We start from the raw sequence: 27646 nt of genomic DNA on the forward strand, positions 1-27646 counted from the left end.
TTTTTGTGTACTTTTTGTCTTAGCATATGGTCTTCATTGTTAAAGCATTTTCCCCAATACATTTAATTCATTGCAGTTAGTATTTGAGACTTGTGAGACAAATGTGATCAGGGTTTCTGCAGGGTCTTAAAAAGTCTTAAAATGTCTTAAATCTCGAAATCCAAATTTTAGGCTTTAAAAAGTCTTAAATCTACTGAAATATTGTGTTGTTGGTCTTAAATCTTTTTTAAACAGGTCTGAATTTTCTTTTGTTCATGTATTGCTACCAAATCTGGCCAAAATCCATACAATCACCAACAATCCATCTCAATAAAACTTGAAACTTTTTATTTTAAAAAGGTCATTTTTAGCTCTATTTATCATAATGGTTTATTTATTTTCCTTTCAGTAACATATGTTTAAAAGTTCTCCATGTATTTACTGCTGAGGACACCGATCTAGACAGATTGTTGTGCATAGATTTAGTTTATTATAGTTTCTAAAACTTTTAAAACATTGATCATTTTTTAAAATTAATTTAAAGAAAGTTTATGTTGGGAAAAAAGTGTATGGATATAAGTGTACATCTTACTTGTTTTTACACTATTTAAAGTATTTAGCTAAGAAATAAAATCTAAAATATTTTTATTTTGTAATATTAATGTATTATTGTATTGTTAAATGTATTAAATTATAATTTTTTTTTTTGATTGGGCAAATAAATATCTTTTCCATCTGGGCCATTTGAAAAATTCATTAGCCTTTAGCCCTTTATGAGTCTAAAACTTCATTCATAATGGTCTTAAAAATGTCTTTAAAAGTCTTGAATTTAACCTGCAGAAACCCTGGTGATAAACATTGCCTCATAAATCCATGTTTTACAAGATTAATTTTAAAAACCATAATGAAAAAGACATAGACCGTTTGCTGCATTAAAGTCGTTTATTTGACATACACTGCATCTTTCCAGTTCTGAATGAGATTCATTAGCAACTTTTGAGGCTGAGGGATAACTGAACATTAAGGCGGTTTAACACAGTATCTTTTGTCCAGAAATCACATTTCCTTCTATAGAAGGGAGACTTTCAGACAGGCTGAACCTTAAAATACGCTCCCTTAAATGGTGAGGCCTCTGCTGGTGTTTAAGCCAGTAGTGTTGCGCTTCTGAGTAAACAGAAATGTAAAAAATACATTTCACTTCACAGTGTATAATAATTCATCAGCAGCGCTGAGTGATTAAGTACTTAGTTCACACCACCACACTATACATTGTGAATCCAGAGCCCTTCGATAGCTGACTCTAAATAAATAAAGCCATTACAGACAATAATGGGCTGAACAGAACCCAAAATTCAGGCAACTGTGAAATTCTCACAGATAGCAGCTGGAACAAAGGCAATATATTTATATTTTTTGATTCACACTAAAGCTAGTAGTGGTTTAAAGCTTTTTCTACCCATGAATGTGTTCAAACTGAGGTGGATTGTTTACATCTTGCACACAATACATGGTCTGGAGCACTGTAGAGTGAAAGATATCTAAAGGTTTTACTGCATTGGATAAATGTAGCATCCAGGGGGTCAAAATTCAACCCAGTCTAGAAAAGCAGTGTTTTGGTTATAACATCAGAACCCTGAAAGTCCTGAAGGTGAAACTGGGGCCAGAATGTTTTTCAGTGCTGACCTTGCTAATTTTGTCTAGTACGTAGAGTATTATCGTAGAGTAATATCATTGTATTATTTTTGCTATCATGATCATCATCGTCGTTGTATCCATTCGCATTTGTCGTTTCTTTTTTCCCAACAACTTAAAAACGCTGTACTGTAAGAGTAGATCACAGAGAAGATAGACGGAGTCTCCTGAGCGGTATGAGAGAATGTGAGCTTTCGCTGTTGAGTTACATGTTTTCTTCACATATGCTGTTTGTAGAGAACTGCCTGTATTAGCAGCTCTCTCACTGACGGAATGTGGTCTAAAGGATCAACTCCCAAATTTGAGACGAGGAGAGTTTGCAAATGCTGGTGATCTGTGTTTCAGTCAGTCCCTGAGAAGACCTGCTAGCTGACAGGTAGTCCAGCATTGGTTCTCTTTTCGCGGATGGAGGCCAGCATGTCTGTGACCAGCTCTGACAGACTGAATGCAGGCTTCCAGCCCCAATCCTGACGTGCGTTAGAATCATCAAACCGCACCGGCCAGCTGTCTGCTACAGAATGAACATAACACTTTATGAACACGTTGATTATTTCATTAATGATCAAGGCTTTTTATATTTGTGCAGTTGTACTTCTGAGATGCTAAATTACATATGCAATCTGAAAAAGAACACTGATCAAAATTAGAGAACACTTCCGGATACTTCCCTGTTATAGGCATTAATCTGGCTATTTGTGATCATTTCTTTAATTATCTGACATTTCACTGGAAGTCTAATTTGCAAGTTTTCACTGACTTTCCATGATGGCAAAGTGACTGGAACCTCCAACAGCAGGGTGTCCATATAAAGGCCAAAGGGACATGCTTTTTAGCCAAGAAAACTTGATTGTTCTAAATTTCTAGATTATTGCATCTTTAAAATGATCACTTGCTCATTCAAGTGCCTCAACAAGGCTGGTCATCCAGGAAAGACAAATGCAGGAGAGTACAGATTAATGTGGAGAATCTCAAGGGGCAACCGGTTCAGTGCTGTAGCAGGAATTGCTTGATACTTCAGCACTGAACAGCATAACGATTTGTATTGGCATACCCTTTTCACATTTCCGCTTGGAAACCATCATAGTTGGGTAAACTTTAAGTGCAGTGAATGGAAGAGTACAACAAATAATACTGTCCTATTTGCTGAAATAATATAAGAAAAACTCCACGAGGGTGCAATCAAGATCTTCTGAAAAAGGAAAAAAGTTGTGGATGACTGATACCGGTAAACCAGAAGAGAAAACAACATCAAATTAACTGTCCTGCAGCTCAAACACCTCACATAATTGATAATTATTTTTTTGTAAAGGTAATATAATACATACATAAATATATAAATGTTCATGTTTTTAAAAAATCGGAATATTAAAAACTTTCAAGGAATTAAGATGCAGATGACCATTAAACGCGCCATGAAGTTTTATGAAAATGGTCCATTCCAGAAAATTAATGATTTATTATATTTGTTTCTTCTTTATTTTAGTATTTTGGTTTGCAGTTCTCTATTACGACATCTCTAGGACAAAATGCATTTGCATGAACGTGAATGTTTGAAACAGAAAAAAAGTCAACAGAAAGACTAACCGCGTTTACACCTCCATGTTTATAAAGACAAGTGCAGCCATTTAGAGCTCATATCTGATTAATGATGTCAGAAATTACTAGTATTTTGTAATGGATGTGTGAACGGTGCTTTTCAAATGTTGCATTTTACATTTACTAGTAAAGTTGTTCTGGTAATTTCACAGCAAATTACAAGTATTACTGTGTGTAGGGGGCTTTTGATGTTTAAGAGAATTTGGACTGAAAGCCCAGCAGTAACCAAACGTATACAGTCACCTCTACTGAACCAAACTTAAGAAGATTGATGAAAATCACAGCAGACCAGAGTTAGAGACTTGTGATGTCTGTGAGACATTAGTGATGTCCTACGAGGGACTAGTGATGTCTGTGAGAGACTAGTGATGTCCGGCTGAAGTCATAAAAACACAAAGCACCTGCACACTACATTTTTAATTGCTGTAACTTTAGATTTTTGGTAGTAACTTCTCCCCACACTACAATCATTTCTGTTCTCTAATTCTGATCAATGTGTTTTCACAATATAATAGGCTTTTGTTGAAGTGCCTTGGTCATTTTGTAAAACACTGTTCTACTTTAGTGATTTAGCTGCAACTAAAATGTGTACACATTTTCAACAATGAGAATTCATAAATTGAACTCTAATTCAGAGAATATATCATTTTGATTTGCTATTTTTAATATACCATCAAACGTGTGCCAAGTTATGCCATTTTTTAAAGGTTCCTAATTTTGAACAATGATTAGGCAAGTACACTTGTTGAGTCCCTAAGCAAAATAAAAGCATAAACATGCAAATTAAAATGAGTTCAGTCTATTCGAAAAGGTTATTCCCTCTCTCACGCTGTTCTTACCAATCGTCTGCCGGATGGCATCAGGGTTGTACGTGACCCTCAGGTGGGGCAGGTGTTTGCGGATCTCTTCTACCACTTCCTCAGGTGTGAAGCTCATGGCTGCGATGTTGTACGTGCGTAGCGAAAGACAGCTTTCAGGAGCCTGCATGAATTCAACGGTGGCCCTGTGGCAGTCAGAGATGTGCATCATGGGAAGTCGAGTGTTGGGACGTAAGTAGCATTCGTGGTGGCCAGTGCTGAGGGCGTCATGAAAGATCTGGACAGCATAATCTGAGGAAAAGAGCACTGTGAGATTAGATGTGCTGCTTTATTATCAGTAAATGACAAAGATATGAAGATATGTGGCTCAGTGGTTAGCACTGTCACCTCACAGAAAGAAGGTCGCTGGTTCGAGTCCCAGATGTATCAGTTGCCATTTCTGTGTTTGCATGTTCTCCTCGTGTTTGCATGGATTTCCTCTGGGTGCTTTGCTCCCCCACAGTCCAAGGACATGTGGTATAGGTGTATTTAATAAACTAAAATTGGCTGTAGTGTATGAGTGTTTGTGTGAATGAGTGTATGGGTGTTTCCCAGTACTGGGTTGCAGCTGGAAGGGCATCTGCTGTGTAAAACATATGCTGGATAAATTGGCGGTATGGCGACCTCTGATGAATAAAGGGACTAAGCCGAAGGAAAATGAATAAATGAATGTTTGTGTGTGTCTTTGTGTACATTTAGTGATTGTTAGTGAAGAAAATGTACGGTGGCTGATTACCGGTAGTGCCTCCTCCTGGCTTCGTGTGGGCAGAAACAACTCCTGGGTATCGCAAGCATCGGAAATCCAGGCCATATTTATGGTGTAGATACTGGTCAGAACAAAACAGAGTTAGGATGCCAGCATTTTGTAAATACACATAATGTAAATCAGGGATTTCCATGCTTTTATTTATTAGATCATTTAAGTCAAATATCATTAAGTTCCATCTGGACTTTTTAGTAATAATATTTTTAAAATATCACATTTGTAATGTTCTCTGTTGATAATAATACAAACAATAATGATGATAGGAATTATTAGTGGTAGTAGTAACAGTAGTTGTAATGTTAATATAATATTCAGCTAAGATTTTTTGTTTTGACAATTACACTTTTTTAATCACAATTATCATGCAGTCTCTTTTTGTGTAATTAGACTGTTTTCTGCTAAATATAGATTATACTGTAAATAATTATATATTAAAATATATTAACGGGTGTCACGGTGGCACAGTGTGTAGCACAATCGCCTCACAGCTGGTTCGAGTCAGTTGGCATTTCTGTGTGGAGTTTGCATGTTCTCCCCGTGTTCGTGTGGGTTTTCTCCGGGTGCTCTGGTTTGACCCCACAGTCCAAAGACATGTGCTATAGGTCAATTGAATAAGCTAAATTGGCCTTAGTGTATTTGTGTAAATGCAAGAGTGTATGGGTGTTTTCCAGTGTTGGGTTGCGGCTGAAAGGGTATCCGCTGCGTAAAACATGGGCTGGATAAGTTGGCGGTTCATTACGCTGTGGCAACCCCTGATTAATTAAGGGATTAAGCTGAAAAGAAAATTAATGAATGAATGACTGAATGAATGAACACTCATCATCCTTTCTATTTTGGGTCACACTGTGTCACTTGTGGGTCACAGTGTTCCAAAGGACTTAAAAGTTTATGAGTAAATTACTTTATTATTTTTGTAGATTTTAAATTCATACAAAAAAAATCTTGACTCTTAAAACTGTTTGGAGTAAAGATCTAAATTGTACATTTAGCGATGAACATTGGAAGAAAACGGAAAAGTAATGTCAAGAAATTTAGTACGCTTAATACAATTTAAAATTTTGAATCGTTTTTATTGGACTCTGAGTAGGCTTTTCAGGCTTGGGTTGAATGACTCTGAATGCTGGAAATGTGAGAGCGAAGAAGGAGACTTGATGCATGTCCTGTTGTCCTGTTCTAAAATACAGGAATTCTGGGTTAAAGTGCACCATTACATTTAGAATGTATCTGGTTTTGTCCAAAAATATATGTACTGGGAGACCCGTTTGTGTTGGGGTCTGTAGAGAAGATGTCTGAATGGATTCAAATAAATATTATGATTGGAAGACAAATTATTATGAGGGGATGGTGTTCAGCAAGTCCACCATCATTTCAAGAATGGGTTATGGAATTGGGGAAGGTGGCAGCATATGAAAAAAATGACATATAGATTACTTTATAATTGGATGTTTATCAGAGAAGATGGGGGAATTATTTGGCATTTTTGAAGAATGAATAAGGTCACTGTGTTGAGACGCACGGTAAAAGTGTAATGATCTTATTTGATTTATTTATGTATAACTATTATTATTACATTGTTTTTTTGTTATTTATTGTTGTTATTTTTTGTATGTGTGCTTTTTTATTTATTAATTGTATAGTATGTATCTGTATTTACTAGATTTAAGATACACTGTAAGGAAATTCCAGATTTTCACAACATGTTACTGTAATTTTTTTCACAGTAAAATACATTAGTATCACTTTACATGGTTTAACTGTAAATATTCAAAGTAATGTGTTGTATTCAGAATTTGTTTTGTGTGAAATTAATCAAATTAGCATGATTACAGCAAACTACAGTAAAAACTGCTATATCTTTTGCATGTTATTTAAAGGAAATTAAACTGTTTTTATTTCATTCAACATAGACATTAATACAAATGAACTTTTATGCAAGTATTGGCACTTTTTTATATTTAGAAATAACAGAATGTTATTGCAGCCTCAAAAACAATTTGGTTACATCTTCAAAAATAACTTGAAAGAAAATCATCCTGTTTTGAAACAATATGAATGTCATAGTAAATTTTCATTTTTGAGTGCACTGCAGCTTTATTTAATTTTATAAGGTTAACATGGAAATATAAATTTTTTTTTAATGAAAATAACTTTGTGCTTAGCCAAAAACGTAATAATCTGGATCGAAAGTAGCTGATTAATAAAACCAAACACTATTAAGCACCCAAAATGATTTCAAAGTCAGGGTAAATGTCAGAATGACTAGCCAAGGAAAGCTTGCTTCACAGTAAAATATAGTTAATTCTACAATATTATACTGTGAAATCACAGTAATGGAGTTTACTATTTACTGTGAAGTTACACTATATAGATGTAATTTCACAGTAATTTAATGTAACAAAATCACAGTAAATTACTGTGAACTACCTCACGGTAAATTGTTGTGAATTTACATACAGTATTTTATTGTGAAAGTAATGCAATAATTAGCCAGTAATTTACTTTGAATTGAAGGTCAATATTTTTACAGTGTAGCAATATCTAATTACAGTAACTGCTGCAGTTGGGGAGGGGAAATGGTGCGTTAAAAGGATGTAAAAATGTGTAAACTGATGGTACTGTTAAATTATTGAAGAAAATAAAAAAAATTCAATCATAAAAAAATGAATCTTTACTTCCCCCATCAGCTCTGCATGGACTTTGGAGACACCATAAATGGTGCGAGGTCTCTGGATACAGAGGTCAGGGGCTGGATCACGGGGAGACGAGGGGCCGAATGCACCGATGGTACTGGGTACAAACAGCCGCAAGCAGTTCTCCAGAGCCAGATCTAACACATTATGCAGACCTAAAGAAAGAGGGGGTGGTGGGGAGGAGAAGAGGAGACATGGGCACAGGGGCAACAGGAGACGGGCAGAATGTGGGACGTCAGGGATAGATGAAACCTTATGTTGTAAATTAGGCAGCCATATAACATAAACTCCTAAAGCATGTGTGACTGAGTTATGCCACCTGTGATGTTGATGGTGCGGGCGAGAGCCACGTTAGCTTCCCCGACAGCACTGAGCAATGCGCTATAATGCACCAGCCAGGTGATTCTGTTATTCACTACCAGCTCCCTCAGGTTTTTATAGTCCAGCACATCAGCGTATACAAACGGACCTGTGAGGAGGATCACACATCAGAGTTCCACACAATCAATTTGTGTTGGGAAAACATGAAGGAATTAAGTTAACTTAAACCTTTAAAATGTTGAAAATAAACTTCTGAATTTGTAAAAAACATTTATAAGCTAACTTAATTTCTTCATGTTGCACTAACTCAAATTGATTGTGTGAAACCATGCATTTTTACAGTTAATGTTGGGTTCTACGTAATTAATTTGTGTTAAGACAACATAAAGGAATTAAGTTAGCTTATTAGTTTGTACAAATTTAGGTGGATTAAACATAAAACAATTAAGTTGTCCGCCTCCAAAAACCTCAGAAATTGTATTGTTTTAGCTCAATTTAAATAAGTGGTTTGAACAAACAGCGAATGTCATTTTTCGAGTTAAATGATGTATAATTGGATAAATGAACATTTTTGGGGATAATTTACTCACCCTCTGGCTTTTTTTCAGTAATTTTTGTGGATTTTTTCCCCTTGGTAATACATTAAATGCAAGTCAATGGCTCCTCAGCACTTTGAGAGTGAAAAAATCATACACAGGCAGAACAAAATGATTACTTGTGGCTCCTAATGAGAAATAGTTTTGCTTATGAAGCAAAAAATGGACATTATTGGTAATCCTGAGCACATTCACAAGTCTGGAGTGTGAGCTTTATCTGGAAAACTGATTTTTACAGATTTCCAACATTTGGTAATGCACTGAATTAATGTTCAGTTTTTTGCACAGACTCATCGTTTTGTTTTATATGATTTTAATATATCACCAGGAAACACGTGTATTGTTTTTATTTTGTCTATATATATAGTTGAAGTCAGAATTATTATCCCCCCTTTGATTTTTTTTTCTTTTTTAATTATTTCCCAAATGATGTTTAACAGAGCAAGGAACTTTTCACAGTATGTCTGATAATATTTTTTCTTCTGGAGAAAGTCTTATTTGTTTTATTTTGGCAAGAATAAAAGCAGTCTTCAATTTTTTATGAACCATTTTAAGGACAAAATTATTAGCCCCTTTAAGCTATATATATTTTTTGATAGTCTACATAACAAACCATCGTCATACAATAACTTGCCTAATTACCCTAACCTGCTTAGTTAACCTAATTAACCTAGTTAAGCCTTTAAATGTCACTTTAAGCTGTATAGAAGTGTCTTGAAAAATATCTAGTCAAATATTATTTACTGTCATCTGTTATTAGAAATTAGTTAATTAAAACTATTATGTTTAGAAATGTGTAGAAAAAAATCTTCTCTCTGTTAAACAGAAATTGGGGGAAAAATAAACAGGGGGGCTAATAATTCAGGAGGGCTGATAATTCTGACATCAACAGTGTGTATATATATATTGACTCTTAATTTCATCAAAAAAATATATTGAATAAAAATGTCACCTATATCTTGGGTCTTCTGAGGGTGAGATTTTTTAATTTTTGCCCTTAAACATATAAAAGGAGTCAAAAATATTGAAATGTTTCCTATTTTTAATATATTTTAAAATGTAGTTTATCCATTTCATGACAAAGAGTGTTATATTATAATAAATTATTAATAAAATAATAATAAAAGCTAATTTTTGCTCATTTCATATCGGTTATTGTAATTACTAATAGTAACAACTTTTTGTACAGTGTTACTGAAATCTTTTTGGAGAGTTGAAATATAAGAGCTACACACTCTTACTGTAAAACTCTTACTGTAAACTTTAACAGCCAGTCTATGGCATCCACGTGGCTCTATATATGTTGCACCTGATACAGTCGTCAGAGGCGTACAGTATATATCCATCTGAGACTGAACATACCCATGTTATAAACCTCAGTGGGAGGCCTCCTAATGTCCGACAGGATGATGTTTTCCTTTCCATACTGCTGCCTGATGTAAAAGAAGTTGAATATGATTATGAATCCTATTAAAGAAAATTAAATGACAACACAACTTTACAGAATCTCCCTCTGGAAAGGAACAAAGAAAAGCAAGGCACATATCCAGTCTATGCAAAACTTAAAGGGACAGTTCACCCAAAGCCACAAAATAAAAACATGGCTTATTCTTTACTTCTTCAAAACCAGTTTGAGTTTCTTTCTTCTGTTGAACATGAAAGAAAATATTTAGAAAAATGCTGGTTGCTAACACCAGGGGTGAATTTAACCAATAAGCAAGATAAGTGGCTGCTTAGGGCCCCAAGAAATCTGGGGGCCACCAATAAATATCTAGAAGTATAAAGTATACCTATAAAATATAGCATCGTTTTCTATCATATTTTGCATAGTAAGAGTCAAACAAATACATTCATTTACATAATTAAATATTATTTATTACAAACTAAAATATAATATTATTATAATAATGTAATGTTATGTAATAATAATATTATAAAATAAAATATCCACCTCCCCCAATCATGGAGCAGTCCGGCAGTCAAATTCATTAAAATAATATTTTTTTTAGTTGTAAATTCACTTTAAGAAAACTAATCATTTAAAATGTAGAGATTGCATTAAGATAAAACATGGAAAAGAAGATTAAGTGATTTACAAAAAGCTAAATAAATAAACATTTAATAAAAGTAGAAAGGCTGCATTTTAGGACTTGGGCCCCATTGCTGGAGTTGCTTGGGGCCCCCAAATTGCTAAATCTGCCCCTGGCTAACACCAACTGACTTCCGTTGTACTTTTTTAGTCCCATGCAACCAGCATTCTTCAAAATATCTTCTTTTACAGAAGAAAGAAACGAATAAAGGTTTAAAACATGAGGGAGAGTAAATGGTGCAATATTTTTCATGTTTGGGTGAACTATCCCTTTAAAACTGTGTTCTGGAGCCTGATGTCAAATTTCTCTCACACAGCAGATCTTTCAGATATTGACTAACCTTAGCATTTGTGCTAACCCAACTCCAAGCTGTCCCAGGCCACCTTTTAACAGAAGAAAAACACTTTCAGCGATGAAAAACAACATTTATATAACAATCAAGAATGCCATCATCAACCATGCTTCGTCTATATTATAGCATCAATCTGAAAAGTACTAAATCAAACTGTAGAAAGTGTTAGTTTAAGTTCCTCATTATATTGAAAGTAAAAATTCTGATAGAGGTACAGTAAATAAAGGTAAACAGAAAAAGAATTAAAAGTACAAGTAAATGCTCACCATAAGAAAATGATAGCTAACATCAAGTGAAATAAACTAATAAAACCAGATTTAATTATACAGCTATTGCTTTAAACTAATAGCCTTGGTTTAGACACATCATAGGTATGGTAATATTGTAAAAAATGTTGTAATCATTCACCATGACTAAAACACCATTTCTGTATCTGCAAATAAATATGCAAACGAAGCAAAAAAAAAAAAAATGCAAGTTTCATAAACAGGCCTGGATCATTTAAATAGGCTCTGTGATTGTTATTGTGCAGACATTTTTCAGCTCCACTTCCATTTACTCGCTCTTTACACGCTATTACACAAGCATAAAACAGCGGCGCGCGCTCCATTGTGCGCACGCGGAGCGCTTTTTACATTGTTTATTCCCAGTCCATTGTCACGGCGATCAATAGAAGCGTCTCTTACGGGGCACAGCAAACAAACACAGAAGACGTGATGAAACCCGACGGCTGTTTTACACCAAAACACCAGGGTCTGAAACACGCTGGACACAGAGGGCACCTGTGATGAGGACTCGAGGGCTGTCCGTCGGAGGCTCGGAGGACTCGCTGCTCGGCCATCGGTTGATCTGACGCGGAGACAAACTCATTCCGCGAGCCGACTGGCCGTTACACAACGAGCGGACACACAACCGGACACCTGACAGCATGTCGTCTCTCTGTCAGTTCATAAACACATCAGTCATCAAATCTATTTAGCAACAACACGTAATACATTTTTCTTTTTTAGCATTTGGTAAAATGACGATCAGATGTTACATCACGAAGCTGAGTGATCAATACACAAGTCAAGTAGTTGAAGAAAAAGCGCACAACCTCACCTTGAGCTTCAAAACTTGAAATCCGCGACGATGTGAAACACGTGTCCTACATCAAAATCACAACATTGCTGTGGCGTCTCCGGTGGTGGAAAATTAAGGAAGTAAGTAGCGCTGATAAGAGGGATTTCATGGTATTTAACTGTTAGAATTAAGAGATTACTGCCCGATTGGTTGCCGGAGGAGCGCATCGAATGTCCATTGGATAAACAAGTGGTCGGAGCGGTGAATGCTGGGAAATGTAGTTTTGTGGTTACGCTACCGCATAAGGTCGCGTGATGACGCATGCGCTGTCCATTAGCACTAGAAGAGGGCAAACTTGCTGACGGGCTGCCCACTCCGGATTTATATTGTGTGGGTGAGTTTAGCTGAGCTGGGGCTTTACCCAGAGGACTTCATTGGCCAATGAGATGTTATTGTTTGTCTATGCGCCATGCAGAATGCCTTTTGTTAGTACCGTTAACCTAGTTTGATATTCAAATAATGTCAAATAATTTAATATAATGTCTGTGGTTGTTATGAATTCTATTCAAATAAAATTTGTAATTGAAAAAAAATAATGCAAAAAGTAAATGTCATACAAACGCTCTGGCAGGACACACTTTCATTATGTTAATATTCTTATTAAGTAATATATCATAATTCATTCATTCAGTTTCTTTTCGGCTTAGTCCGTTTATTCATCAGGAATCGCCACAGCGGAATGAACCGCCTAATTATCCAGCACATGTTTTACGCAGTGGATGCCCTTCCAGCTGCAACCCATCACTGGGAAACACCCATACACTCTCATTCACACACATACACTCTATGGCCAATTTAGCTTATTCAATTCACCTATAGCGCATGTCTTTAAAATGTGAGGGAAACTGGAGCACCCGGAGAAAACCCTCACGGACACGGGGAGAATATGTGAACACATAACCTTCTTGCCATGAGGTGACAGTGCTACCCACTGCGCCATCACATAATAATATAATATATTATAATATAATATAATATAATATAATATAATATAATATAATATAATATAATATAATATAATATAATATAATATAATATATGAAAAAATATTGCTATACATTAGATATAAGTAAAATAGCGTAATCAAAGTAATATAAATATATCAAAATGTCATAATGCTAACATTAACTAACCAGGACAGATTTAAATAATATTAAATATTAATAATAAAAAATGACCTGTGTGGAGTTTGCATGTTTTCCCCATGTTTGTGTGGGTTTCTTCCGGGTGCTCCGGTAAGCTAAATTGGCCGTAGTGTAGGAGTGTGTATGAATGCGAGACTGTATGGGTGTTTCCCAGTACTGGGTTGCAGCTGGATTAATCCGCTGTGTAAAACACATGCTGGATAAGTGGGTGGTTCATTCCGCTGAAGCGACCCCTCATGAATAAAGGGATTAAGCCAAAAGAAAATAAATGATAAATGACTAGATAAATGACTCTTGCATAAATTGTAGCAGATGAAATAAATAAATTCTCCTTTATGAACATTTTGAGTGTTTATGTCTGTGCACATGTTATTATATTATTTCCTCATGCACTGATTAACTTCTGACCCTGCTCTGAAGCATTAAGTTGGGAACAGTAAGCTATCCTGTGAACCAACTAACAATGCATGATCCTGTATGAATAAATGCATAGCAATGAAACGTTTATTTGAGTTTAAATCCTCTCAGTGGACAGTTACATATAGATCTTTCATCAACAGGTCATACTTGAACATATTTGGATGCTGTATATAGCAATTAACCAATCAGATTGAAGTATTCCAGATATTAAACCATGCAACCATATTGAAAATGCTGTCTGCAGCTTTATCAAACCTACTGGGGGTTTCTTGAACTTCTCACATTCTCACGGAGTCAACATTTAGCTTACTTCTGTAACAGTGTGAAAACTATTTACCAAAAAACAAACAAACAGTCATAAACATGTCCGATGTTCAAATGGCAGTATATCTGATTACTATGCAACGACATCAGATTGCTCTCATAAATTACATTACTTCTGAAAGCCCTCTAAATGCAAGCCAATCTGATAGGCAGTGATGCTAATTTAATTGAAGCTCTTGCCAAGAAATGTATATTTCCAGCAGGCTTCACAGTGTCCATTCTACCATGAGGTCACAAAATAGTAAGCTCATCCATGAGGTTTTCAAATGGGGTCAAGGTGTCACAGTGTGTACTTGTTGTGTTATTATTATTGGTCCTGTCAGATCCAGCTCTCTCTTTGTGCTCTTTCACAATGCTCCACACCTCCTCTCTGGCTTCTTCCATGTTCTGAGCATATTCTGTCCACCTGAGGAACAGCCCTGCACACAAACCCAGATCATCAGGATGATGTGGTATAAAGGACAAATCTGTTGCCTATGTGTTTTTTCTGACTTTACAAACCAATAAACTTCAAAAGACAGGCTGTGACGTTATTTGAACTGCGCATTTCTGTGTGTATTTACTCACCTGTCCATAGCTGTAAGGACTGAGGATGTACTGAAGGCCAAATGGCCAGATCTGTGGGTTCGTACAGTGGATTGAGGTACTGCTCATCAACATCAGGCTTCAATAAGGCCTGAAACAAACAGTGTGTCTTCTCCTTCACTCCTGCTGCATATCTAGACCAAAATAAATGATTAAATGTTTAAAATAAATAAACAACATGGTGTCATTATATAAATATTATGTTAATATTTACAAAAATCCTCCACCAACTCTGTTGTTTCAAAGTTTTAATGACGATCTGCAGTGCATCCGGAAAGTATTCATAGCGCTTCACTCCAAAATGGATTAAATTCATTTATTTCCTCAAAATTCTACACACAATACCCCATAATGACAATGTGATTTTTTTTAATTGTTGCAAATTTATTATAAATAAAAAACGTTAAAGATCACATGTACATAAGTATTCACAGCCTTTGCTCAATACTTTGTTGATGCACCTTTGGCAGCAATTACATCCTCAAGTCTTTTGAATATGATGCCACAAGCTTGGCACACCTGTCTTTGGGAATTTTTGCCCATTCATCTTTGCAGTACCTCTCAAGCTATATCGGGTTGGATGGGAAGCGACGGTGTACAGCTCTGGGCTCTGGCTGGGCCACTAAAGGACATTCACCGAGTTGTTGTGAAGCCACTCCATTGATATTTTGGCAGTGTGATTTGGGTCATTGTCCTGCCCCAGTCTGAGGTCAAGAGCACTCTAAAGCAGGTTTTCATTCAGGATGTCTCTGTACATTGCTGCATTCATCTTTCCCTCTATCCTGACTAGTCTTCCAGTTCCTGCTGCTAAAAACATCCCCACAGCAAGAGGCTGCCACCACCATGCTTCATTGTAGAGATGGTATTAGCCTGGTGATGAGCGGTGCCTGGTTTTCTCCAAACGTAACGCCTGGCATTCACTCCAAAGAGTTCAATTTTAGTCTCATCAGAACAGAGAATTTTGTTTCTTATGGTTTGAGAAGCTCTAGGAAGAGTCCTGGTGGTTCCAAACATCTTCCACGTACAGATGATGGAGGCCACTGTTCTCATTGGAACTTTCAGAGCAGCAGAAATTTTTCTGTAACCTTCCTCAGCCTTGTGCCTTGACAAAATCCTGTCTCTGAGGTTTACAGACAATTCTTTTGTCTTCGAGCTTGGTTTGTGCTTTGACACCGTCTTTTGAATTGAAGGGACATAAGGTGCGACCCTGTAAGCCACCTGTAAACCACTTTTAATAAAGTATAACTAAGTCATAACCATGTCATTATACACACACACACACACACACACACACACACACACACACACACACACACACACACACACACACACACACACACACACACAAAATGTTCAGACAAATTGACCAAATTTGATTTCATTGTTTAGGTGGAGATGAGAAATATTTACAGTGAATATACTAATTAAACCACAGCTATCCAACAAATCTAACAGTGGCTCAAGAATTGCGCACAGTAGTGTATAAGCTAGAATGCAAGAATACATTAAACTGATCAGGCGTCATTGTTAAAATTATATTAAAAGTAATTTTTTTTTACAAAAGATTTCAATCTCATATAATGACGTTCTTTTGGAAAATCTCCACACTTTCATACATAAATATTAAGCAATACTGTTTTCAACACCGATAATGGTGTGAAGTGTATTTTAAGCATCAAATCAGTGTATGAGAATGGTTTCTGAAGGATCATGTGACACTAAAAACTGGAGTAATGATGCTGAAAATTCTGCTTTCACAAAAATAAATGAACCTATTAAATTGGCAAATAATTAAATGCACTGCAAAAATCCCTTTCCTCCTTAAGAGTTTCTAGTCCAAATATCTACAAGATGTTAAATCAGGTAAATAAATATTATTTTGTTTTTCCTTAAAACAAGCAAAATGATCTGCCAATCGAGTAAGCAACAATAGTCTTTTTTCAAAGTGAAATAAATATTATTTTGCTAATTCCATTTGCAAATTACTTTTCTTGTTTTAAGGAAAAACCCACTTAATTTTGATATATTATTTCTAAAAACAAGAAAATATTATTTACTTCTTGATTTAAGAATTTTCAGATTAGAAGAAACAAGACAAAACCTCAAGGTAAGAAAAGCATTTGCAGTTTGGCAATAATATTTCATTCATATTAATAATAATATTGCATACTAGAGGATCATAGAAGACTTTAAATATTATCAGGAATATTAAAATAATGCTCCAAAAATGTAAACATTAGTGTGATTGGAATTTTTTTTTACAAGGAAGTTTACAAGGAATTTTTGCCCACCTCTCTTGCTCACTGTTACACAAGAAGGTTCCATAGTCTGAAGCATAAACTTCTTGTGCCAGACGAAGCAGCAGAGCCTCACTAAACTCCATTGCGAGAGGAAACTGGCGCCACACCTGCCACACACAGTCAAGCAGCAGCAGGAACGTCGGGCACTCCTGCTTTAGACGGGCATGAGAGTATGCTGAATGAACACAGCGCTGCTGGAATGGGTGTCCAGCCTGAGAAACAACATGCATACAACCAATCAACCTTCTGATCAACAGTAGGGACATGGCTTTGTTGAGCTTTCACAAAATTTACAAGCAATGCAAACATTCACCTGTATCCAGTCTCTCTCCAGTAGGCAGAGGAAGCCGCTGAGAGATCTAGATGCGGGGTCTAGGATGAGCTGAGCCAGTGAGCTCACCAGCAGTGTGTTGTCTGTCCCTTCAGAGCCATGCACAAGCACAGAGTGAGCATCCCTGCAAAAAAAACACACCAGAGATGTACATCTTAAAGCCATGCATGTGCCCACAGTGACCAACTCTACAAAAAGAGCGAGGCAAAACTAATATTTGAAATGCTGCGCATCTTATGGATTTATAGACTAGGAAATATCAAGACATGTTCAATACTTATTTAACCAGCTTTATGTAAATATGTAAAACAAAAGTATATTAAAAATAAAATAAATATTGTACACGTCATGATTTTTCCTAGTAAAAATACGACATTACGTTTTGGTAAAAACTCAAACAATCCAAATATACAAATAAACCAAAATATAAAAAAACAAAAAAATATTGCTCTGGTGTGGTTTTTTTCCCTAGACTTCAACAGATTCTTCAAATATTGACGCTTCTGTGGGGCTCGTTTATAAACTCTGTTCTTTAGTTCTTAGTGTCTATTGAATTCAGATCAGGTGATTGGCTGGGCCATTATAGGAGCTTCCTTGAGTTCCTTGGAGTTCCCTTGGCTATGTTTGGAATCACTGTCTTGTTGAAATCTTCATCATCCTGGTAATGTTTTTGTTGGTAATATTAATTTACACTGTGGTCTAATGACGCTTTATTACTAAATACTGAGAGATTTCAGTGGGTGTCTGGGCATTTCATGCCTTTTTACACCCTCCTTTGTTCATGTAATCAATAATTTTCCCATTTAATTTTGTTGCACAACTAAATTTCTAAACTAATTTGTTTTGTTTACTTGGTATGTATAGATTACTTTGTTTGTTACGGACATCATGCACATCATAAGGCCAACTGTAATATTTTTAGAAATATAAGTCTCAGCAGCTAATTCAGCAGCTAATTAAGCAGCTAATTAATTGAATATATATAGAAAATGTAAAAGCAATAAACGCGACTAATGTATTGAAAAGTTGTTCAACAATGCTGAACATGAAACACCTCAAATTAAATCAGTTCTATGATAAATTATTACTTATTATTCTTGAACACTTTAGTGGTCTTTGATAAACACTGCAGCAAATTAAAGCAGAAACTAATTCACAGATTCTCATGCTGGAAAACCATAACTGACATCAAAACCATCATTCACATATTTAATATTTACCTTTCATTTACAGATATGTCACAATGACCAGCGATCTAATCCTGGCCATTACTTGGACTACAAGTTCCAGTCATGCACCGCTCACATGCACTTGTTCCAGATTCTGCTGATTGCACACACTCACAGCAGGAGGATCATTATGGACTGATTACAAGGACTATATACACAACACGCACGCACACTTCATTGCTGAGTCTTGTTATACTAAATTGTGAACATTACAATACGTTTTTCTTGCCTTGCCTTGTATCTGACCCTCGCTTTGTTTTGTTTGTGTTTGTTGCCCACTGCCTGCCTTTTGACCATCCGCCTGTTTTGTAACCACGACTCTGGATTGTCTGTATACATCTGTTTGCCCCTGTGTTGACCGTTCCATTCTCTGCTAAATAAAACCTGCATTTAAATCCGCACCTCTGTTGTCAGCGTACGACATCACATTACGCACTACAACAATTTGATATATAATTTTATTTTAAATCAGTTAATACATAAAAGCATGTTCCTGTCATGTTCTATTGTTCCTGCAATAGTTTAATATGACTGCAATTTTAAGTTTCAATCTCAGACGGTGACAGAGCGCCCCAAACTCCATAATTGTTTAGGGCTAAATAATGAATGTCCTCACCTCTCCACACACTCTGCCACCAGACCCGCAGTGGACAGTGCACTGTGAACATGAGAAAGCCATTTGGAGTTCTCCAGTTTACTGAGCCAGCGATCCACGCTGTGAGACTGATCACTGCATGCTTCCACAAGCTTAATAAGACTCTCCTGGAGAACCTTGCCCCTGCAAACACACAACATTACAAGCAAAAACTGTCTTATGTGTCACTTAAAGGGACAGTTTACCCAAAAATGGAGATCTGCAGCTTGTTTACTCACCATCAGGCCATCTGAGATGTAGTTGCCTTTTTTCTTCAGTAGAAAATTTAAGTTTTTTGTGTGAAACATAGTCCTTGGTGACTCATAAAAATCAAGTTAACAGCTACCGACATGCTTTGAGTAAAAAAAAAACATATACAGGCAAAAAATACTAAAAATATTAGTTAAGATAATACACTGATATATTATGATTATGAAATTAGCCATTAATATTTATTTATGAGACCTGAGTGTATCATCAGTAGCTGCATATATTAATTTTGTTTCGCCTGTATATGTGTTATGATCACCAGCGAACTAGAGGCTGCAGATCATTGGTAAACACGCAGATTGCAAAAGAATTACATATCCAGTCATGCACTGCTCACACGCACCTGTTCCTCATTCTGTTGATTACACACACACGGCTGGGAGGTGCTCATGAACTGATCAGATGGACTTTATAAACAGCGCACACACATTTAGGCTGAGTCTTGTTATGCTGTTACTGTGAAGATTACGACGCGTTTCTATTGCCTTGCTTTGCCGTGTTTTGACCCTCGACTTGTTTGTTTGCTTGTTTATGTGGTCTGCTGCCTGCCTGTACTGACCATTCACCTGTTATTTGATCGCAACTCTGGATACCCTGTATACATCTGTTCGCCCCTGTGTTGACCATTGCTTGCCTGATCATTCTCTGTTCAATAAACCCTGCATTTAAATCCGCACTCCTTTGTCACCTCCCTTTCACATTACAGAAGACTCAGCCAGGATGTGTGTGTGTGTGTGTGTGCGCGCTGTTTATAAAGCCCATCTAATCAGTACATGAGCAGCTCCCAGCCGTGAGTGTGTGTAATCAACAGAATGAGGAACAAGTGCGTGTGAATGGTGCATGACGGCACATGTAGTTCTTTTGCAATCTGCATGTTTAAAAAACGATCTGCAGCCACTAGATCGCTGGTTATCATAACAATATGTTTTTGACTCTCAAAGTGTTGACAACCGTTGACTTGCATTTTATGAATCATCAAGGATCAGTTTCGACCTTAATGTTCTACTTACTCTAAAAAAGTCATATATTTGATGGCATTAGGGTCAATTGATTAACAGCAAATTTTCATTTTTGGGTAAACTTATCCTTTAATTTCAGAAAGTTTATAAACACTTCTTATAATCCCTTTTACCTTTCATGGTGCCTATGGATTCTCTTCCAGTTGTAATAGGAAGATTTGGACTCAAAACCTCCTCCTGTCATCCGGGCCTGCTGGGCTTGTTGGGCAGAGCGCAGATCAATGATGTAACCCATCTCTGATTCATCAATCACAGCCTGGAGAAGGAGTTCATCCTCCTTACACCTCTTCCTGTTGGCTCCTGTCAAAGGTTGACTGCTTCGCATGATCACCTAGATGAGCACAAATTGATTCAAAAAAGCAATTATAAAATTGGGAATTGGGACATAGCAACAGTTACACACACTTATATTTTCTATACAGGAAAACATCCCACACTCACCATTCCGTTTCGGTGATGACAGTAGGAGAGGACAGGAAATCTGCTGCCCTGTCGGAAGCGGGCAGACCGGACCAACTTGTCATCATCAACCTCACAAGGCACAATGACGGCACATGGATACGATGGACATACAGAATAATCCGAGTTCACTGTACTCACTCTCCACTTGTCCCACTACTCACACATCCACATAATAGGAATAGAAATACATGTAATAAGACATCAGTTACATGTTGAGTAAAATATAATGAACAGATAGGTTATTATAATAACAATATTTAGTACTTCCCTTCCTTTCTTTAGAGAAATTATCTTGATGAGATCAAATGTAATGTTGTTATACACTTTAGTTTAGGTCACAATTCATGCTGTTAACTACTGGCTTATCACCTGCCTATTATTAAGATGTGAACTGTTCATTAGTAGTTCATTGGTAGTACTAGTAAAGTATGATCTTATTCTGCACCCCTAATCCTATCCAAAACGTCAACCCAACTTCTATCTTACTAACTATTAATAAACAGCTAATTAAATTAGTAGTTTAATAGAGGGGTTCCCAAACTTTTCAGCCTACAACCCCTAAAGTAACAATGCAAGTAATTCGTGACCCTCAATATCCTCTGAAGTGGTTATAAATATATATAAAACCTTGCATGCAACAGCGCACACACACCAATAGGCCCAAGTCTATTCTTCATTTATTTTGGAGAACGTCACTCTAAGACCGTCCTCCATATTTAGTCATGGTCTTTATTTTAAATGCATGTGAGAGTCGTAAAGGGTCAGAAAGTTTAACATGGTGCCATACAATCAATCTGTTGCATGCAGGGTTTAATTTGTGCCGGATCCGAATCTGGCTCCTCCGAAATCTGATCCGGCACCTCATTTTATCGATCCCCCTCCTCTCCCTCTTCACTTTCTTCCACGACTTGTAGTTGATCTTCATTTCCTATAATCCTTTGCACTTCTGATTATATTATGTTACAGCTATTTCTTGTTTGTTAATTCATCTCTGTCTTTGTAAACCCCTTTGTCCTGTGTTTTAGTTGCCTTAGGATTTTGTTTGTCCCTCAGTATGTTTGTTTGGTGATCTAGTTTTGTATTTGCTTATTTTTGGATTCTTGTTTGTATTTGTTAGCACTAATACCCAGTTTAGTATTTGCTGTTTTTTTATTCTTGATTGTTTTTGTTAGCACTCCTGCCCTTTTATTGTATTTGCTTATTTTTGGGTTTTTGTCGGTTCTTTTGTCTGGACTCATTTAGGCATGGGCCGGTAAGATTCTGATGGTAACCTTGAATAAAAATATCACGGTATTGTGATTACAGCTCTAAAAGATATCCTTTTTAAATGTCTGGGTAAAAAACAACAATTTTTACCCCTTTGAATACAATGTATTTTATTTTTTGAAAGATTTAAAATATTTTGCAGCAGAAAACATGTCAGGCTAAATTATGAAAATGAATAATTGATGCCTGCTGTCTTCATTAGTTTCAAAAACACAGATGTCTTTACAATTTACAATGCCATCTTTGGATATCTTTTCTGCTGGAGATACTGTTGTCCTAAAAAAAAGTAAATAAAAAATCTTACACATACCTTAGGAACAGTATTACAAAAAATTTTGCTGGTTTTAAAACCGTGACTTTTCCAATGCCTTGAAACTGGTTATCATCCCATGCCTAGACTCATTTCTAGATTTTTGTATCTTGCTTGTAGTTCCTATACAGGATTAGGTTTATCTTTTGTTTATTTTTGTCAAAATAAATTGCTGCACATGTATTTTTGTGTTCTGTGATTCTCTACTTCATGACAGATGGCTTTTTATTTGCATGTTGTTGTTGTTTTTTAATGTAACTATTAATTTCTATAATCTATAGGGTATGGACAAAATATGGTAAGTCTAATGGTTTAATAAAATTAATTTGATTTTTGGAAATCAAATCCCGACCCCCACATTGGGAACCACTGCTTTATAAACTCATAGTGTTAGTTAATGGTTTGTTAAGACTATGAATTGTGACCCAAACTATATATAGCTTAAATATATAGCTTAAAGAGGCTAAAAAATTAAAAACTCATGGTACAAAATGTTGTGTCAGATATCATGGACTAGAAGTAACCCATCCACAGCTATAGAAACAAATAACAGGCCATGAAACCACTGTGAGATGAAAACTAAAGGGAAATGAAAACTAAAGAGAAAAACAAGCTATTGTTGGCAGCAGAAATACAAATGACAAAGATTGCTACAAAAAGCAAACGAAAAAAATACTAATAACTATAAAAAAGGACACTACTTTTTCCCTGTGAGTTTAAGTGTCACTCATGTCTCACAACTGCTTTCAGCTTCCTGTGGCAAAACAAAGTGCTTCCTGTTTGTGTCTTTTTCAGGAAATGAAACAATTGCTTATATCACGTAACACTTCACCGTAGAGTAATGATTCTGGCCACCATTTGTTTGTGTTATTGCATGTGTTTCTCAAAGCAGGAGAAACTACAGAGTGAGAGTAATTGAAGGAAAGGGAACAGAAAGCGAAAGAGAGAAAAACGCGACCAGCCAACAAAACTCACCAGCCTTTCTGTTTGTTTGTAATATTCCTCTGTTGAGGACAACCCCCACGGGCCACACAGAGCGAGGTGTGACGGTCTGTAGAAGAAGGGATACATCTCCGTCACACTTTCCAGAGACGAGAGAGCCTACGGAGATATAAGAGCACATTACAACCCACTCACACTTACAGCTGAGGCAGGCAATCAGAATTCCAAAATTTTGAATCAAATTGTTAAATGCCATTAACATGTTTGAGGTATGTACATTTGTTCTTGTATTTGTAATCAACCTAGGCTCATTCTGAAAACGTTCCTTTCTATTTATCTCTATATATTACATGTCTGGAGAGTGCCAAATACGTCCCAGGAGCTACGTTTATTTGCCGTTTTTGTCATTGTGAATCCACTGGAGGCCGCTGTGTATGCTTTTTCAGATCTCAAATTTCTCTCGCGATTGCCATTCACGCCTGCTGTTCTCACGTAAATCCACCAGAGGCCGCTCTTGACTGTCTGTTTGACTGACTGAATGACCGACTGACCCACCCTCCTCCTTCCCTAAATCCAACCAATTGTATTTTCAAAAGCAGATTGACCCGCTCACTTCCCTAAACCTAACTGAAATTTTTAAAAAGCAATCCAGAAAAAAAAAATTCCTTGCCCGATTTTTCACCACGTTTTCAGATTTTACCACGATCTCACCCTGTTATTTACTTTTTTATTTTATTTTTTGGATTCTGTTTTTATCTTACCAACTTTCTGGAACCGTTCCTTACCAGACTCAAACCCCATCGTTGCGGTCAACTCCTCTCTGCATCTCAAGTCCGCTGTCGTACATGGTGAGCTAACTGGACAAACTGGTAACAATGGGAAAGCCGTCCACATGGATGTAAGTGGTCAGCTGGTAAGCGCGAAAAGGCATAGCGTTCGTTTTAAAAATGAAACGCAGCACTATTTACTTCTGGCTTCATAACTCTCAATCTCCAGAAACGTATATAGCGCTACGCTTTCAGAATGAGTCTATGTTGAATCAAACAAATGCATTCTTGGTCAAACACAATTTATTTCAAATGATATCAAGTTCTTACAGAAACCAAACCATTGATCAGTACAGTACATATAAAAATGAGCAACATTAAAACTAATCCTCGTCTCACAACCCGCTAATAATAACAACTATATTTAGTACCTCTATAGAACTGGCAATGTTCAGACATTCCTCCATTCCAGGAATTTCCAGCTGAAGAACAAGCAGGTCCTTACATTTAATGGTGATTGTACCGGAGGATTGTCCAACAGCCCTGAATTAGACACATACGCACAACACCCCCACCCATTTTTAAAGTACATTTTTCTCACACTCTCTGATTTCATACAGTCGTCCCCGCTGGGGCCTCACAAGAGACAGAAGCAGGAAGCAAAAACAAGCCATGTGCATAAGACTAGCAGGGAAACAGTGAGATCAACTGAGAGCTCTAAATATAACTTTTACACAATGTTAGCTAACAGTACATCTCATTGGATCTCACTGGATTTAGAACATGTACATAACTGTTTCTAGATTGCATGAAACACAAAAAAGCATGGTCGATTGCACAAATGCTCATTGCAAAGCATAGATGATCTTGCAAAATATTCTGTCATAAGCGTTCACGTTTGCCAGCGTAGCTCATTTTAGAAGTTGTCTTTTTATTCTGAAATGACCTCTGCCGCTTAACTCTTTTGTAGCATTTCTGTATAATTTAACAGCAGAAGGCAGATCAGAATGAAACAGCAGCTTCAATGAGCAATATAAGAGTGCACAAATCAAACACTGGGCCGGTTTTTGTACCTGGGGTATCCGAAAAGATTCTCGACACTGACACGCAGGAAAGGTGATGGGTAAAATTAGAGAAAGACAGAATTAGAGTTAATTATTACAGAAGCAGATCACTTCGGGGATCAAACACACACATACAATTGTCTTTGAGGATCTGCTGTAATTAGGATGTAAGACTTAAGGAAAAGATGCACAGATTAATGAGAATATGAATTATGCATTTACAAAGAACAGAAGTATTATTGTGCATGTTTTAGCATTGATCAACAGTACATACAAATTCATGCGGTGCTTGAAATGAAGTAAAAATAACTGATCTCCAATCTAAGTTAAGTTAAATCAAAAGTCATGGTTGCACTTTAAAGTATGCATGCTTAATATGGACTTACAGTATACTTACCAAAGAAAGTACTGTTATACAATAACTAAATGGGTTAAGGTTATGTTCAGTGGTAGGTTTTTGGGATAGTATCTATGGTTATTACCCAGTTTATGTAATGATAAGTACATAGGATGTAGGCTAAATGTGATACAACACTCCCAAAATATTATTTAACACCACTAAATCCACCTAATTACCTTTATTTTCACCCAACAAAGCCAAATTTAAGAAATAGATCAGTAACAAGTTAAAATCTGCAGGAGCCACTATAAAGCTGGCCGTTAGATATTTATTGGTATATAGTCTATATTTGTGGTCTAAATGGGTTTCAAGCATTTTTTTTAACTAGTTAGACATCTTAAACCAGTTAAGACCAGAGTGGCCCTGCAGGGAGAGCTTCATAAACCAGATAAAACCAACTAACCATCTTAAACTACTTTATTGTTTATGCTCTTTATCATTTTTTTTTACTATTTGTGTACATGCATGCATTGTTAATAACTTAATAAATAACCTTATTATAATAACCTAAAAAAAAATCTAAGCCCCAGCGGATGAGAGCATCAGTCTGTCTACCTTTTCTCAATGGCATCGATGTTCTTGAGGAGCAAGAGAAGTTGCCAGGAAGCTTCATCCTTTCTGTCGGAGAACAGAAGGTGGTGGCTGGTAACACACAGGGTTCCTCTGAGCGCTGGATGGAAAGGTCTTCTCAGGGTAACATCTTCAACATTCGCGGTCTTGATGTGCTCCGACGACAGCTCCATTTCTCTGCGACAGCAACCACCATCTGGTGCTTCTCACGCTTTTAGAAAACGAGTTTAGAAAGCTGGTGAGCCACTGTACAAGGTCTTCCGCAATTGTTATTAGCTATCCTGTAGAAAACTCTCTCACAGCCCGTTATGTTATTAGGCTATATTATAAAACTCACCGGTATCTGGCAACTATAAACCGCCGACAGTGCGCGAGCTGCTGGAGGTGTGTCGGTCGTGCGCTTCATAAAGCCTGGTTAAGCGTTTGCCTCTACTTTCGTTTCCGTTCAATATTTAAGCCCCAGCCCCTCTGTTTTTTTTCAGGTTTTTCTTTTGTTATTACTGTTGTCTTGTTTAAATTTCCTTCGTCACTCTTCCTAAAAGTTTAGATTATATTAATGCAAAAAATCAAATCAAACGTAGTTAGCATATTTTACTACAGCCATCTTAGATAAGTTATGTATTTAATTTATTTTAAGTAAGTTATTATCTTTCATTTTTTTACCTATTTTTTTATTTGTCTATTGACCATAGATGAGAAAAATCAATAGCACAGAGAATTTCAAGACGCCATTTATACTGTTAAAAATATTATAAATGAATCTAAATTATATTTGGAAAACATTCTGTTTCTAACACATTTGTCCTACTCATTAGTCCTGTATTTATTTATTGATGCATTTATTTTAGCTTTTTACTATTGTTTGTTATGTTACTCTTATGTGTATAAAGTCGTTTGTTTTTGTAATTATATTGATATATTTCAATTACTATTTTTTGCATTTTTACACACTCCTATGCCACATATAGCCTATATTTTTAGTTGCTAGGTTGTAATAGCTAAAAAAATAAATACTTCCCTTGCAATTTCTCAACATCGGCAGGCGATGGAGACATTGTGTCAAAAAAGAAAGAACAAAAAAGTAATCACAGAGTGATCGTTTTTAAATCTCAACTCATTAAAGTAGCCTATTTTTATGCACTTTCGTATTCATTTTAATCTATTTGTAACAATGCGTTATTAATGTGTTGCTTTTGTAACGTTTTAACCTATATGCTTTTTTCTTTTAATCCAATTTTATCTGAACAATTGATTTGATCTTATTATAAAGATAAAATAAGAAAAAAATATATAATTATTTGAAAATAGTTTTAATTTTATATCCTAATTTCCGCAACCCCCCAGCATATACATAAACTGATAGTAGACTGTAATTCACGAAAAACTCTATTTCTCAGTATCAGCAGAAGATGGAGACATTCTGTCATAAAACAATTTTAAGGAATTTCAAGTTGGCATGCATCGATGCCAATACTGTAGAGATGATTTGAGAAGCTGTGTGCGTTTGAGCCAGAATGACCGAACCCTAATTGCCTAAATATTCAGAA

The 27646-nt window shown here is 36.2% G+C and overlaps 2 protein-coding genes across 6 annotated transcripts; both read right to left on the reverse strand.

The window, feature by feature from the left end:
- Window positions 1-912: 912 nt before the first annotated feature.
- On the reverse strand, window positions 913-12314 carry tdh2 (L-threonine dehydrogenase 2). Its single transcript, XM_056477707.1, has 9 exons — window positions 12041-12314; window positions 11722-11878; window positions 10928-10970; window positions 9860-9930; window positions 7900-8049; window positions 7563-7735; window positions 4861-4951; window positions 4107-4376; window positions 913-2182 (listed from the first exon to the last, which is right to left on the reverse strand). Exons 2-9 carry the CDS (start codon window positions 11867-11869, stop codon window positions 2037-2039), a joined length of 1092 nt encoding a protein of 363 aa, XP_056333682.1. The 5' UTR covers window positions 11870-11878; window positions 12041-12314; the 3' UTR covers window positions 913-2036.
- Window positions 12315-13686: 1372 nt separating this feature from the next.
- On the reverse strand, window positions 13687-26527 carry zgc:154055 (uncharacterized protein LOC556036 homolog). Of its 5 annotated transcripts, XM_056477563.1 has the most exons (13): window positions 26437-26527; window positions 26085-26310; window positions 25139-25165; window positions 24497-24608; window positions 23332-23457; window positions 20919-20933; window positions 20760-20807; window positions 20432-20649; window positions 19012-19173; window positions 17149-17290; window positions 16827-17047; window positions 14518-14669; window positions 13687-14369 (listed from the first exon to the last, which is right to left on the reverse strand). In XM_056477563.1, the coding sequence occupies exons 2-13, from the start codon at window positions 26270-26272 to the stop codon at window positions 14182-14184; spliced, it is 1599 nt and encodes a 532-aa protein (XP_056333538.1). In that variant the 5' UTR covers window positions 26273-26310; window positions 26437-26527; the 3' UTR covers window positions 13687-14181. The 5 variants fall into 5 exon arrangements, with proteins under 5 accessions (XP_056333538.1, XP_056333539.1, XP_056333535.1 ...); XM_056477564.1 differs by lacking the exon at window positions 20919-20933; XM_056477560.1 differs by having other exon boundaries at window positions 20760-20933.
- Between the last annotated feature and the right edge of the window lie 1119 nt (window positions 26528-27646).

The sequence above is a fragment of the Danio aesculapii genome, chromosome 17 (assembly GCF_903798145.1).
Source record: "Danio aesculapii chromosome 17, fDanAes4.1, whole genome shotgun sequence".
NCBI lineage: Eukaryota > Metazoa > Chordata > Actinopteri > Cypriniformes > Danionidae > Danio > Danio aesculapii.